The 14209-nt window shown below is 41.4% G+C and overlaps 1 protein-coding gene across 3 annotated transcripts in view; it reads right to left on the bottom strand.

The window, feature by feature from the left end:
- The window catches only part of ABCA13 (ATP binding cassette subfamily A member 13), a 486937-nt gene that overhangs the window by 331483 nt on the left and 141245 nt on the right, over window positions 1-14209 (bottom strand). For all 3 annotated transcript variants that reach the window (XM_054559199.1, XM_024249790.2, XM_054559198.1), the window contains 2 exons: window positions 13975-14152; window positions 11439-11578 (listed from right to left, as the gene is read on the bottom strand). In XM_054559199.1, the coding sequence (XP_054415174.1) occupies window positions 11439-11578; window positions 13975-14152 (318 nt within the window). The remainder of the gene's footprint in view (window positions 1-11438; window positions 11579-13974; window positions 14153-14209) is intronic.

Here is a 14209-nt window from a genome sequence, read left to right on the forward strand (position 1 = left end):
TATTTTTTGAACTATATGTTTATAATTTTTCCTCATGTTCTAATGTGCTATTTCACTAATAAATTAATTAAGATTGTATCAAATAGACCACCATTTCCAAGCACACAGGAAGATGAATGATGGAAAATTGCAGGTATCCAAGATCAGTAAAAGAGCAATATCTATGCTCATCTGAGGGTTTGGATATTATCTAGTCTCACAGAAAAAGTACACTCACAGGTCTACTGATACTGCTGTCTTAGAGAACTGCTATTTTATAGGAGATCATAGCAAACAAGACCACTTGTAAAATGTAATTACTTCTACTCTGGGCAACTTCGCTGAGTTTTGATAAAATGTTCCATATTGGCCACTTTCACCCATCTGAGAGCATCGCTGAACCACTGACAACTTGCTTTCCGATAACTGATTTGATGCCTACAGTCAGAAAGTGGATTGCAATGAATTTTGTTCTCTCTGTAGGGCTCCCTGGGAAAGATCTTGACCTGCCTAAAGGTCCCACCAGTGCTGTTCCCCATTGCTTTGCACATGTAAATAGCCCCACATATGTGCAGAGCCTGTGCACTTCCAGCCTGTACAGGTTTATGTAGACTCCAGGCTTGGGCAGCTTCCACTTCACTGGCATTTTTCACCCTTAATAAGTATCATGGAACCAAGAATTTTTATTTCTATGGAAGTTAGTTATCAGGCTTTGCGTCCATTTAATGACAACACTAGCAATAGCCTGTGCTTATTCTTCACTTTGCCTGATATTCTCCTGAAGATCAGTCTATATCTGATTCACCAAATTCTGTGTTGATGGCCAAGCTGTTTCCCATCTCTACTGCTTACAAACAAATAAATATCTTTAAACTGTATTACTTCATTCTCATCCTCCCAAAGGTGAAGGCAGTCAGGATTCTGGGGATGGGTGAAATGCCATGCATTGCTACACAAAGTTATTTTTAAAAATGAGGTAAATTAGGTACCCAGTATTCCAAACTGATGATAGTGAAAGAAGCTTTAGTATACAGGATCTTTATTATTTTATAACTAATACTGTAAATATGGCCAATAAAAATAAATTGGCTGCAGAGTCTGCCAAATTTGGATTCAAGCCATGAGCTTCTGTTTATCATCTAATAAACTTGGGAATATAAACATTCCCAATTCTTACTATTTTTTTAATCTATAAAATGGATTTAACAATGTCCACTCCCTGGGGTTCCTGTGAGAAGTAAATGAGGGAGGACTTGGGAAAGCATCTGATATGGTTTTGCTGTGTCCCCACCCAAATCTCATCTTGAATTGTACTTCCCATAATCCCCACCCAAATCTCATCTTGAATTGTACTTCCCATAATCCCCACGTGTCGTGAGAGGAACATGGTGGGAGGTAATTAAATAATGGGGGCCGTTTCCCCATGCTATTCTTGTGATAGTGAATAAGTTCTCACGAAATCTGATGGTTTTATAAGGGGTTTCCTCTTTGCTCATTTCTCATTCTCTCCTGCTGCCCTGTGAAAAGGTGCCTTCCAATATGATTGTAAGTTTCCAGAGGCCTCCCCAGCCATGTGAAACTGTGAGTCAATTAAACCTCCTTCCTTTATAAATTACTCAGTTTCCCATATTTCTTCATAGCAGTGTGAGGACGGACTAATACAGTGTACATGATGGTTCCTCTAACTTTACAGAAGTAAGTGCTCAATAAAGAGTGATTCAATCTGCATTTAAAACAGTGAAATTATTGGTGTTAGAGTTCTGGAACTATGAGCAAATGTAAAACTCTCTATCTGTCCTGCTCTGTCACTCCAGATCCAATCAGAATCCACTATACCAGATAGATGAGACTGACAGCCGATCTCTGCCCATCATAACCCGATATTCCAAATTTGGCAGCTTGAGGCCAGCTCCTTCCATAGGAACCAGTCTTCCCTATGCCCTTGTCACTGGGACTCCACATCTCCTTCATACCACAAGCAGTTCCTCTGAGGCAGAAATAGATATACTCACATGTGAATTTCTACTTGGAGAATACAGTAAAATATAACAGAAAAAATAAAACATTGGCCTTAGAGTTAAACAGACTTTGTTTCAAATCTCATCTCTGCCTCCTGTTGACAGCTCTTGATAAGGTTACTTACCCCTAAGACTCACTTTCTTTACCTGCAAAACATGTATGACAATTGCCAACCCCTGTTGTAGGTATAAGGCATAAATGAGGTTTCCAACCAACATTAGCTCTTAGCAGTGTCAGGATTAGAGCAGGTAATTCTTCCCTCTATTCAATATAGGTTTGATAAATTAAAACTTACATTTAAGAACTCATGTGCTTTATGGAAACTCTTTGTACTTCAATAGTCTAAAACAAAGAAACCGATATACAGCTGGCCAGTTATTAATTTACCTTCTCACAACTCGAAATTCACCCTTCATTGCCTGTTCTGCAATAATAAAGTTGGGCCTTTTAGACATTCTCCCTTGCCAATTGATACACTGGTAAGCTTTGCCAGAAGAGGGCTCTGGAGGGACAGTGAAGGAAGAGGGATTTTCTCTTCCAGATTCCAGTGTGCTGCTTCCAACAGGCTACCATGGAGCAAGCTCCTGGATTCCCCCACATCTAGCTTCTCTAAACCTCAGCTCCTGCAATGCGCATAACCAGCAGCACATGGCACCTTCTCATAGGCAACATCCACAGCATCCCAAAGAGTGGTGTCCCAGGGATTTCTGCAGGTGTGACATGTCCACCTAGATGACTTCCTCAGGCATGCCCTTTTATAGCCTTGCAGAGTTGAAAAGTGTAGAACTTCTCCGGACACCCCAGAGTGCAGATTCATGGCAATTACCACTCACCTCAGTGATTTTCTCTGCCATACTGTGGGCCATGGTTGTGCTAACTTCAGTAGGGTCTGGATTTCAAGCCTGGATGGGGAAGCTACTTCTAGTTCTGTTTCTTCCTTGGGTTCTCTGCCCCAGCTCTAGGGGCAAGAGTTATTCCCTGTATCTGCCATTGCTGCATTCTTTAGAGATCTCTTCACTGTTGATAACCAATCCACCGTTACTCCAACGCCTTTTTATAGTAATAATTATTCATATTAAACTTAACCAGTTTTCTCTTTTCTGCTTGAACCTTGACTGAGACATTGGCTAATAACAAAATGGACACTGCACTCAGGAAACAGCAAAAAAATGCAGATGCCATGAAAAGAACAAAAAGAAAAAGTAATCAGATTTCTTAAATATGTCAAGATCACTGAAAGTACCAAAAGCTACAGTTTTAAGCACAGTCTGATATTTTTTGAAAAAGAAAAAAAAGCCTCTTGGGATGTGATGCTGGCAAAGGTATGAAGCCACAGAAGCTAATCTAAGGGCATGAGGGAGGTTGAGGCAGGGATGCCAATGCTTTGATGCCTCATGTAAGGTAGGGTTCTGCACAATAGCCACAGGGTGGTCATAGTCACCAGTAGGTTCCTGGTTCTCAGTCTTGGCTCATATACCTAGCACCAAGCCCTATTTACAGAACATACCTGGACTACAGGGAAAACTAAAAGTTGGCCATTGTGGATCAGCTTTCCTACCACCAGCTGCAAGCCATCCTCAGTCTGCAAAAATTTGCTCAGGCACAAATTAGCAGGTCTCCCATGGATAGGCATGTCTAAGTTACTGCTTCAGTAACTTGAGAGCAAACTATTGTCAGAGTAAAAAAGACATTGTTGGTTCTCTGACAGAGGAGGTCTCTAGTGACCAAAGGGAAGGGGGAAGTAACGTTTAGCTCAATTTTTAGGGAAAATTTTTAATTAAGAAAGCAATTTGAGGCACATCTTCTCCTCCTCCAAATGGCTTTGCAACAAAAATCTTCATACATAAATGCAGTTTAACAAGCTTTTTACAAGCAAACACTGTGCATCATTGTACCGTGCTAGGTAGTTAACACAGATGAGTGAGATTGGACCCTGCCCTGGAACGTTCCCAGGGAACAAACGCCATGCATTGTGAGCATCCAAGGTTCAGTGGGGAATTCATATAGGTCCCGAGGACAGGTGGCTGCTGAGAGATGACCTGCAACTGGTTTCCAAGTGCTTCCTACTTATTTTTTGTTTTTAGTATGCAGTCCTACGTTCCTGTAGTAATTAGCAAACTAGCCTCCCTGGGCTACTATTTTTCAATGTGATTCCATAACCAGCTGCAAAACCATAAGGAGAGGGTTTGCAAGTTTCATAGATAGCTCTAATTATTTCCATTTACAAGTGGTAAAAGATCATTCCAAAGAGGCACTGTTGTGGGCTGGCTGAATTATGTGCTTCCCAAATTCATATGCTGAAGTCTTAACCCTCGATATTTCAGAATGTGGCCTTGTTTGGAAATAGGTCTTTAAAGATCCTATTTAAATCATCAATTAAGTTAAAATGAGGTCATTGGGGTGGACTGTAATCCATATAACTGATGTCCTTATAAAAAGAGGATATTAGGACACACACACAGAGGGACAACCATGTGAGGACACAAAGAGAAGATGGCTGTCTGCAAGCCAGAGGCCCCAGGAAAAACCAGTCCTGCCATCACCTTGATCATGGTCATTCAGCCTCCACAATGTTGAGAAAATAAATTTCTGTGGTTTAAGCCACTCAATCTGTGGTACTGTGTTATGGAAGCCTGAGAAAACTAATACAGGCTGTATTAGTCTGTTTTCATGCTGCTAATAAAGACATACCTGAGACTAAGTAATTTATAAAGGAAAGAGGTTTAATTGACTCACAGTTCCACATGGCTAGGGAGGCCTCATAATCTTGGCAGAAGATAAACGAGGATCAAAGTCATGTCTTACATGGCAGCAGACAAGAGAGCTTGTGCAGGGGAATTCCCATTTATAAAACCTTCAGATCTCATGAGACTTATTCACTCTCACAAGAGCAGTCAGTATGGGGAAAACTGCCCCAGTGATTCAGTTATCTCTACCTGGCCCTGCCCTTGACATGTGGGGATTATTACAATTCAAGATGAGATGAGGGTGGGAGCACAGCCAAACCATATCACAGGCTTCAAAATAATACGCTGGGCCTGAAATCCAGCTCCACCACTTGCTAGGTGTGTGATCCTGGACAAGCTAACTTATCCTCTTTCAACCTTGGTTTACCTAGCTATACAATGGGGATATTAGTACCTACCTGCAGTGCTGACTGTGAGGCATACATGAGATAATCCACATAAGGTGCCTGGCCCAAGCTCAGTAAATGAAATCAATGGCCTTGGGAGATAATCTTCTTGATGGCACTCACCACTGCTAAACTCAGACAAAGCTATTGCAGATCTGCAAAGCTAAGGCCAGGCTCTGGCAGCGGTCAGAGGGCTTGGCATACAGTCTACTCTACCTCCCTTGTATATTTCACACTAGAATGTCTTTGGCTCAAATGGGTACAAGAGCCAAATAATTATTATTCTTTAATTTATTCAACAGCCACTGCTGAAGGTATTCCTAGCATTCTTCTAGGCACTGGGGACGGTGGCCAAGAAAACAGGCAAGCTACTGCCCCTCATGAAGCTTATATTACAGCAGGCGACAAATAATAAACAAGTACGCCCATAAGTCAATGAGATAATTTCAAGTCGTGATAAAAGCGAGAAAACAGCTCCACTGATAATCGCCAAAGACTAGAAAAAACCCACATGCCCTTTAGTGGGTGAATGGATGAACAAACTGCAGTGAATCCACACCACAGAATACCACTTGGCAATAAAGAGGAGGCAACTACTGATACACACAATGACCTGGGTGAATCACAGCCCTCGTACTGAGCAAGAGAGACCACTTTCAAAGGTTACAGATGATAATTCCATTATAGGGCATTCTCACAGAGAAAAACCTATAGTGACAGAGAACAGATGGGTTTAGGGTGGGAAGACAGTGTGATTACCAAGGGACAAAATGAGGGATTTGGTGTGGGCTCGGGCAATGGAACTGTTCTGTGTACTGATCCAGACAAATGTGAGAGCTGTTGACCGAAAAAAAGCCTGCCGAACTTACTCTATGTTAATTTAAAAACAAAGCAAAAAACACACAGCGCCTGTTAGGGGGTGCCTGAAGAGAGAAGATACTTCTTAAGAAGGTTGGAGGATGAGCTCCAGGAACAAAGGGAAGAGAAAGACAGCTGGAGACCCCCACAGCTGGAACTGGAGGTAGGAGCACCGGCTGCCCTGGGCATTGAGAGGACAGGGAGAGAGGGATCAGGGAGTGGCTGCCTGGGTCACCGCTGGTGGCCCTCTCTGATCTCTGCCACCTGCTGAGGCCAGCCTGAAAGGAGGAAGGACCTCTCCAACACAGTGGTCAGGTGAGGACATGCGTCTCAGGCACACTGGATCCCAAGGAAGTGTGGCATTTAAATTCCAGATATGTGTGGGCTGCTGCCATGTCTGGAGTGATACACAAGGTTACTGAAAAACTTTGCCATCTTGAGCAGCAATGGGAAGACTTGGAAACAAATGTAACTATCAGAGTCCCTCCTCTGCAGGCGGCTTCCAGACAGAGGATCAGGCAGGTTCCCAATGTAGGGCTGCCATTTTATGGGACCTTCTCTGTGTCCTGATTGATGTTATGCATACAGACATATGATGCTATAAAGCCAAATATCTAACACCTCACTGCTTGGGGCTGCAAAGAAAATGTAGTTCTCTATTTCCTGTAGCTGATCCAGTTTTTACCCACTGGGGATGGTGAAGAGAGAACAACGTCTTAAAATTGCCTGCTGACAGTGGCTCCCTGTTCAAACAGCATCTTCTGAGTGATTCAGGCTTTTTGGGGTGAATGCTCAAACCCCCTGATGTTCTCCAGGAGCAGCCTGGTGACAGTCAGGGGTGGAGGGCCCGGGACTCCTGCAGCCATGTGCCTCGTCTGCCTGTCTATGGTGCTGCCAGGGCCAGTATCTTACCTGGAACCTCAGGGTCTGGCTCTTCCTTCTCCCTTGCTGCTTCCTTCTCACCTCAGCTCCTGCTTTCTGAGCCTCAGCCATCTCCTCTGCCAGCCTGGCCTAGGCCATCTTGGTGCTGAGGCCACCTTGCTCTCACAGCAGCCGGCTCATAGCAGGTCCCCAAGGCCTCCACTGGACACACTGGCTCAGGACATGGATGTCAGGGAAATCTGGCTCCCTTCTACTCCATGCTCAGAGACACTAATTCAGGTATCCTTCCTCTGCTCAGCCACACTGCTAGGACAACATGCTAGCTCAGGGCCAGCCTACACAGGGACTATCCCCCAAGACACATGTGTAGGGCCAAGGTCCTCAGCTTGCAGCTCCTCCATCATCCCACAGCCCCTGTTTGGGACCATCACCAGTAGAGGAGAAGCCAGGATGCCCACCTGACCACCAGCTTCCTCTACTTTCATCCTTCTTTTCCCAGGGGCTCCCACCCGCTCCCGTCTGGCATTATATACCCCTTTATGCTGGGGTTTCTCAACCTCAGCACCACTAACATTGTAAGCCAGATCATTATTTGTTTGGGGGTGGGGGCTTTCCTGTGCATTGTAGGATGTATAGCAGCATCCCTGGCCTCCAGCCTCCAGATGCCAGCAGTGCCTCCTACTTGTGACACTAAAAATATCTTCAGATACTGTCACATGTGCCCAGTTGGGTAAAATTTCTCCGACCCCACCCTGGTTGGAACCACTGGCCTCCACCATCTCTTTCCTCTTTCTGAGGTGACATCTGTCTTCCCCACTCCCCAGAGGCAACAATGGCAGAATGCATTTCTGGGAATAACACTTTTAGGGGAGGAGATCCCATTGGTTTACTATTTTCTGAGTATTATTTCTGGTATTTTTTCCACTTCCAAATGGCACAGAGAGAGTTATGATTTAGCCCAGTTTCACAAAGGAGGACACTGAGTGTGACAGTTCAAAGCTCTCTCCTTTAGCCAAAGGGAGAGAGCTAGATGAAAACAAGATGGTCTGTTTTCATGGGCTTATATATCCCTTAGAAGCCCAGACTAAACCTACTTTGTGCAGCAGGGGCCTAGAATGTGCCTGGTGCTTCTCACTGAAGTATCATCTCAGGCATGCTACTTATTCTTGGGAAAACAATATAATTATTTTATCTGTTTTTCTTTCATAGCCTCCCTTCAAGCTCACATTGTGTCTACACATTGTTCTTCAATTTTTCGTCAGCCTAGGGCCAAAACTGAACATGACTCTGACCTATAAAATAAAAAGAGCATACTAATGCATTGGAATCTCTTGACTAATAACATGGAAATAGCATCAATTTCTTTGCAAATACTGAGTCTGACACCCTTAGAGTATGAGTTAAATTAACTCCTGTTAAAATAGTTGATCGGGAGGCTGTTAGGCTAAGACAGCTATAGCACCTTGAGTTCCTATGTAGGCAAACCAAAACCCAATTCAATGCAAACAGTAAAACAAAAGTTAAAATTAACCAATCAGAAACCTCCAACTAACCTCCAACAAGGGACTTTTTACTTTAACAAATATATTTTCTCCCTGTTGCTGCAGCAAACACTTTATACAAGCTTCTTCTATTACCCCACATCCCACACCCCAACATAGTCAGTGGAGGGTTGAATTGTCTGGCATTGCCTAATTCATGAATAACCGAATGCTCAAATAAACTTGTTGAAATTTTAATGTCCCTAAGTTTACCTTTTAACACTCTCTAGAAGTTTGTGGCCATCATTTTTTTTTTCCAGTTCATGAAAATGCTTGACCTCCACTGTCTTTAAGGCTGATAGATAGAGGTGCACACAGCTCTGTGGAAGAGTATGGATGGGTGTGAGGGGTACAAGTGTTCAGGGACAGGGATATCAGAGCCCAGAGTGGGAAGGCCTTACTAAGGGTCCGTGGGTAATTCTGATGTATCCCCCATGAACAGCCGTCTCCCAGATGACTGAAAATCATGGATCTACTCAAGTCTTTCATTTCACAGATAGAGGAGAAGAGTCCTTCAAAGAGAATGCAATAAGCCCAAGGTCACAGAGAGTTAGAAAAAGGGGGACCAAAATCCAGCCTTCCAACACACACACACGTTTCTTACCACAGCATCACGCTTCTGGGTGTCACCTGTGCCATTACAAGTTAAACCAAATGAAATTACCAACTTTTATAGATTTCTTTTTTCCTGCAAAAATGGCAACTTCAGATGGTTCCACCTAACAAGAAGTAATGGAGAGAAAAAGACCATGTCTTAAATAATTTATAGCATGGGCCACTCCAACACTGTAGATAATATTGCTTCACATAGCCCAAGTGGCAAAGCTACAAGCGTCTCCCAGCTCTATGGGACTTTAGACCATGAGTCTAATGACTAGAAACAATTTACATAAAACCAAATAGCCGTGGCTGACTGCTAGGATAATTCATCTCAGGTACAATGCCATAAAATCAGCTTTACAAGTGCAAAACCAGGACACCTGCATGCAAAGTTGTTAGCCATTTTAAATAAGTAAAAAAGACATCAGCTCTCAACACTGCCTGCAATATCTAAAAAGGGGCTAAGCAAGAACCAGTGAAGTCTTTGGTGATTTTTCAAAAATTCTCATCATTCTCAGAACACACATGTGGGGCTTGGCACCTCCCCACACCTCTGTCCAGGCCCACAATCCTCCCGTCTCCACCTCACAGGGGCTTAGACAACCCATGTTTCCAAGTGCTTTGCCCAATCTTTCTTTCCAGGGAGACCAGCTGCCCCCCACAGCCTGTGCCTCTGCTGCACTGAATGGTCCTTACAGCATAGTATATCTAACTTATTTCTTCAGCTATTTGCCTTCTCTTCCCCACAACAGGATGAGCTCTTTAAAAGCAGAGATCATCACACTAATTGTTATACTGCAGAATACATCATAATATGCAATGCTGTAGTCATATATTAATAATATTAACATAATAATATATCATATCATCTGTTTTTAAAGTCATGGCCTACTTTTAAATTTTGAATTTAAAATAGAGCTGTGATATGGAGCCATTTTCTGTGAAATTCCTTAAATATCCAAAACCCTTAAAAACTTACTACACTAAGGAAATTTGAGTAATGGTGCAGAGGCTCCAGTCCTTCCAGTCCTGGGATGGCAGCTATGAGGCCAGAGTTCCTCCCCAACAGAACAGCTCACACTGAGGATATATGGAGATCAATGTCGTTCCATGTGAGAGTGCAGACTTTTGGCAAATACCCCTCCGAAAGGACACTTTCAAGATTTTTTTTTAGAAAGTAGACAAGACTATGCCTCTACAAAAGAAAAAAAAAAAAAACTAAAAAGTTAGCAGGGCGTGGGGGCACACACCTGTAATCTCAGCACTTCGGGAGACTGAGGCAGGAGAACTGCTTCAGCCAAGCAGTGAGCTATGATTGCACCACTGCACTCCAGCCTGGGTGACAGAGCCAGACTCCATCTCTCCAAAAAACAAAACAAAACAAAAATTAAATAAATTATATAAATGTTTTAAAGTTTAAATACCATTCAAGTAGGCAGAGGTAAATGCAGCCCCCGAGGTAGGTGGCAAAGTGGGAAAGGGAACTTACAGGAAATAGTGCTGCGGCCTCACACATCAACCATGGGTCAGGAGCATGAAACTCGTGAAGGCAAGTTTGATCAAAAATGACTTAACTGCTCATATGATTCCATGCCATATGATCACAGTTTCCAAATTATTAATACTATTTGAGGCTTGGAAGTTTATCATGAATAGTGCAGGTATCTTCTCTTCTGTGTTTGACAATAAGACCAAATTATTCCTGTGTCCTTGGTAAAATGTCCCCTTTCCAGGTGCCTGTAGGCTTACAGGCCCCCTAGCAGGCAAGAAAAGACTCCAGGAAAATACAACGCAATTATTTGAAAAGAAAGTGCAAATATTAATAATAACAAATCCTGCAGTAAATAGATTAGAGAGGTTAAACAATGTAAGAAAAGGAAAATAAGCAGAGCCACATAGTGTCTCAATGCCTCCTGGGTACACCCTGCTTTGGTGTCTTCATCTCACCTTATTCTCCACAGGGTAAAGCAAAGCCTTACTGTGAATTCAGAAACATCACTAACCAAAATACTAACTGCTAATACATCAGTTTGTATGTATCATGTCTGATTCTTTCTTAATTGTTGGATGCACCAAGCAAAACAGATTAGAATTTGTTCTCGAAGTTTTCCTGGAATTACTCCAAACAGTCCTCCTCTCTGTCTCATTGTCCTTGACTTTTCGTATTAGAGTTCTGTAAGTTCACTGCATTAATTATTCTAAATAACAACCCCAACCCCCAAAGTGTCCTCTAAGGGAAGGAGTCAGCAAATCCAGATTTAACAACAACAATGACAGGAAAAACACTCAGGCTAAAATGAAGTAGATTCAAAACAAGAGCCTTTTACATAACCAAGGTGCATAATAATTATGTCAGACATTTTTAAAGATTCCTTCCTGATTTAGTATATGTATGGTCTATATGATTCTCATTTATTTTAACTTACCTTTTGAATGACCTTGTTAATTTCTGGAGTGTTTGGCGTGTATAGTATTTTTCCATGCAATATGGGTTTTAGGAAGGTCCACACCAAAGCACCATTTGGCAATTGTAGAATTTCCTGATAAAGCTTCAAGCAAAACGGTGCTGTTGCAATTAGAAAGAAAAAAAAAAGTTCCTAATGATACACGATGCCTAGGTTAATAGGGAAATTCATTCATATATCCAGGATGCCTCATTTTCAATGATAACCATATTTTTTTCTGACACCACTCTGAACTTTGGGAGTGCCATAGTTTGAATATCTGTCCTCCCAAACCTCAAGTTGAAATTTGATCCCCAATGTCGGAGGTGGAGCCTAACAAGAAGTCTTTAGATCTTGGGGGCAGATCCCTCATAAATGTTTTGGTGCCATTGTCAGAGTAATGAGTGTAGTTCTCACTCCATTAGTTCCCAAGAGAGCTGCTTGTTTAAGAAAAAAAAAAACAGCCTGGCATCTCCCTCCTCCCCGTCTCTTGCTTCCTCTCTTGTCCTGTGATCTCTGCACATGGCATCTCCCCTTCAATTTCTGCCATGAGTAGAAACAGCCTGAGGCCTCACCAAAGCAGATGCTGGTGCCATGCTTCTTGTATAGTCTGCAGAACTGTGAGCCAAAGAAACCTCTTTTCTTTACAAATTACCCAGTGTCTAGTATTCCTTTATAGCAACACCAAATAAACTATGACAGGAAGTAAACAAGATTTTTTTCCCCTGTTATAGTTTTCAGCAGCTCTCATCTCATAAGAAACTTCATGATACTGTGTTCACTTAAGTGACTTCAAAGGCAGGAAAGAATGACTTACATTTTCAAAGTAAGTAATCAAAAAGAGTATTAAATAATGACATGGACAATTGAAAATGAAAATGACAATACGAAAAATAAATCTGGTTTTTCATCAAGAAAATTCTCATTTCAACAGTCACAATATGGAGACCAGAACTGAGCTTTTCTTATGAAGTCAGCTTTACAAGTTACTACTGAATTGTCTTTAATGAACCCATACAGAACTATCAAACTTACTAATTTTGACATATTAAATTGCCTTATTTTCACCCAAGTATTTAATCCTTCTTGGTGGCTCTCATGAGTCTTGTGATGCTAGTTGATTTCAATTAAAGATTTACTTAACTAAATTGTCTAAATCAATGGTTACCTGATGAGGGTAGAAATTTCATCACCATAATGAGTAGGAACTAAATCTTATAAGGTTTTAAGCTAGCACGGAATACTTCAGTATAACTATTTCTTTACCCATCAAGAGAACATTTAAAATGAAAATATTATTTTAGCTTTATAAGAATAAAATGAAAATATTATCTTAGATTTGATACTATGATTTATAAATACTCAAGGTATGATTGTTGTGGTTGTTTTAAATGTTACTTTCATCTTCCCAAACTCCCCATTTGAAGGGAAAAAAAATTATTTGACAAGTACAATAAAATTGATAGAAATACTTTCCTCTAATGTATAAATTAAGAATATGACTATATAATACATTTTTAAACCATCAATTATAGAAGTTGTTCTTACTGAAATTTAATGACTTAGTCTTTACATTGCAAGCTTAATATGAACAGGAGTAATTTTATTGCAGAAAAAAGTATAGTTGCGATATGTACAAAACTAAAAATGTTAACTCAGAAATCCCGGCATGTGACCTACAGAAATTATGAGATGACGAATGTGTGTTTTCTTATGCCATTAAGTGTGCAATGATTGTCATGCAGCATAGAAAACGAATACACTAGGATACATTTATACCCTTATGCTAAGGCACCAACACTCCTCATTTCCATTGCATCTCACAATGAGCTTATGAGCCAGGTGCTACTGTTTCCACATTATAAATGAAACCAACATGATGCAGACACATAAAACAACGTGACCAAAAATGCACAACTGATGGAGCTGAACTGTCTAAACTCCAAAACCTCACCAGCATGTTTATTCTGCCTTTCTAATAAAAACTTTTTCACTTAAATTGGGGCCAAAAAATTATGTATTAATTTGCATTCATTTGTACCTATCATGACATATTCATTTGTACCTATCGTGATATATTCATTTGTACCTATCATGCATATTCACTTGTACCTGAGCTTCATAGAGAGCAAATCTGGAGGTGGCCACAGACAAGTTCTCTTCGTTATTATAATATAGCCATTTGCATGGACCAAAGCAGTGCTCATGGTCTTTATGCCTGGACCCTCACCAATACTGGTTAGCCTGGGAAACCAATGGGGCTGGGGTTTCAGGTGTTTTAGACGTTTCCTTGGTGACACGGTTCCTTAGTGACCCAGGTGAGAGGATTTGTCTGTGCTCAAAGGCACTAGGACCGTTCAAAGTCAGCTGCCATGCCAGCATTTGGGGAGGTGGAAGCAGAAGACTCTATGCCAGCATATAGCAACCTTATACACAGACAGAATACTTACTATAAATTAGGGCCAATTATCAAGATACAAACGAATCTAAACACACGTATATATTACTACTGTCTTACTTGAATCTTCAGGAATGTTGAATTTTTCTTTGTCATCTTCCAAGAGTTCGTTAACTCTGGGCAAATTAATGAATGTATTAGAATCGCTAAGGAATGATGCTTGGTCCTTGCAAACCATCTTCATCATAAACTGGAAAGAACCAAAAGCTGAACTTCTGGCCTGGACATTTTGTGAAACCTGAGAAAATAAGAAAACTAAATTGCAATTACATAGTGACTTAAAACAATTCCTTCA

This window comes from Pongo abelii, chromosome 6 (genome assembly GCF_028885655.2).
Source record: "Pongo abelii isolate AG06213 chromosome 6, NHGRI_mPonAbe1-v2.0_pri, whole genome shotgun sequence".
Taxonomy (NCBI): domain Eukaryota; kingdom Metazoa; phylum Chordata; class Mammalia; order Primates; family Hominidae; genus Pongo; species Pongo abelii.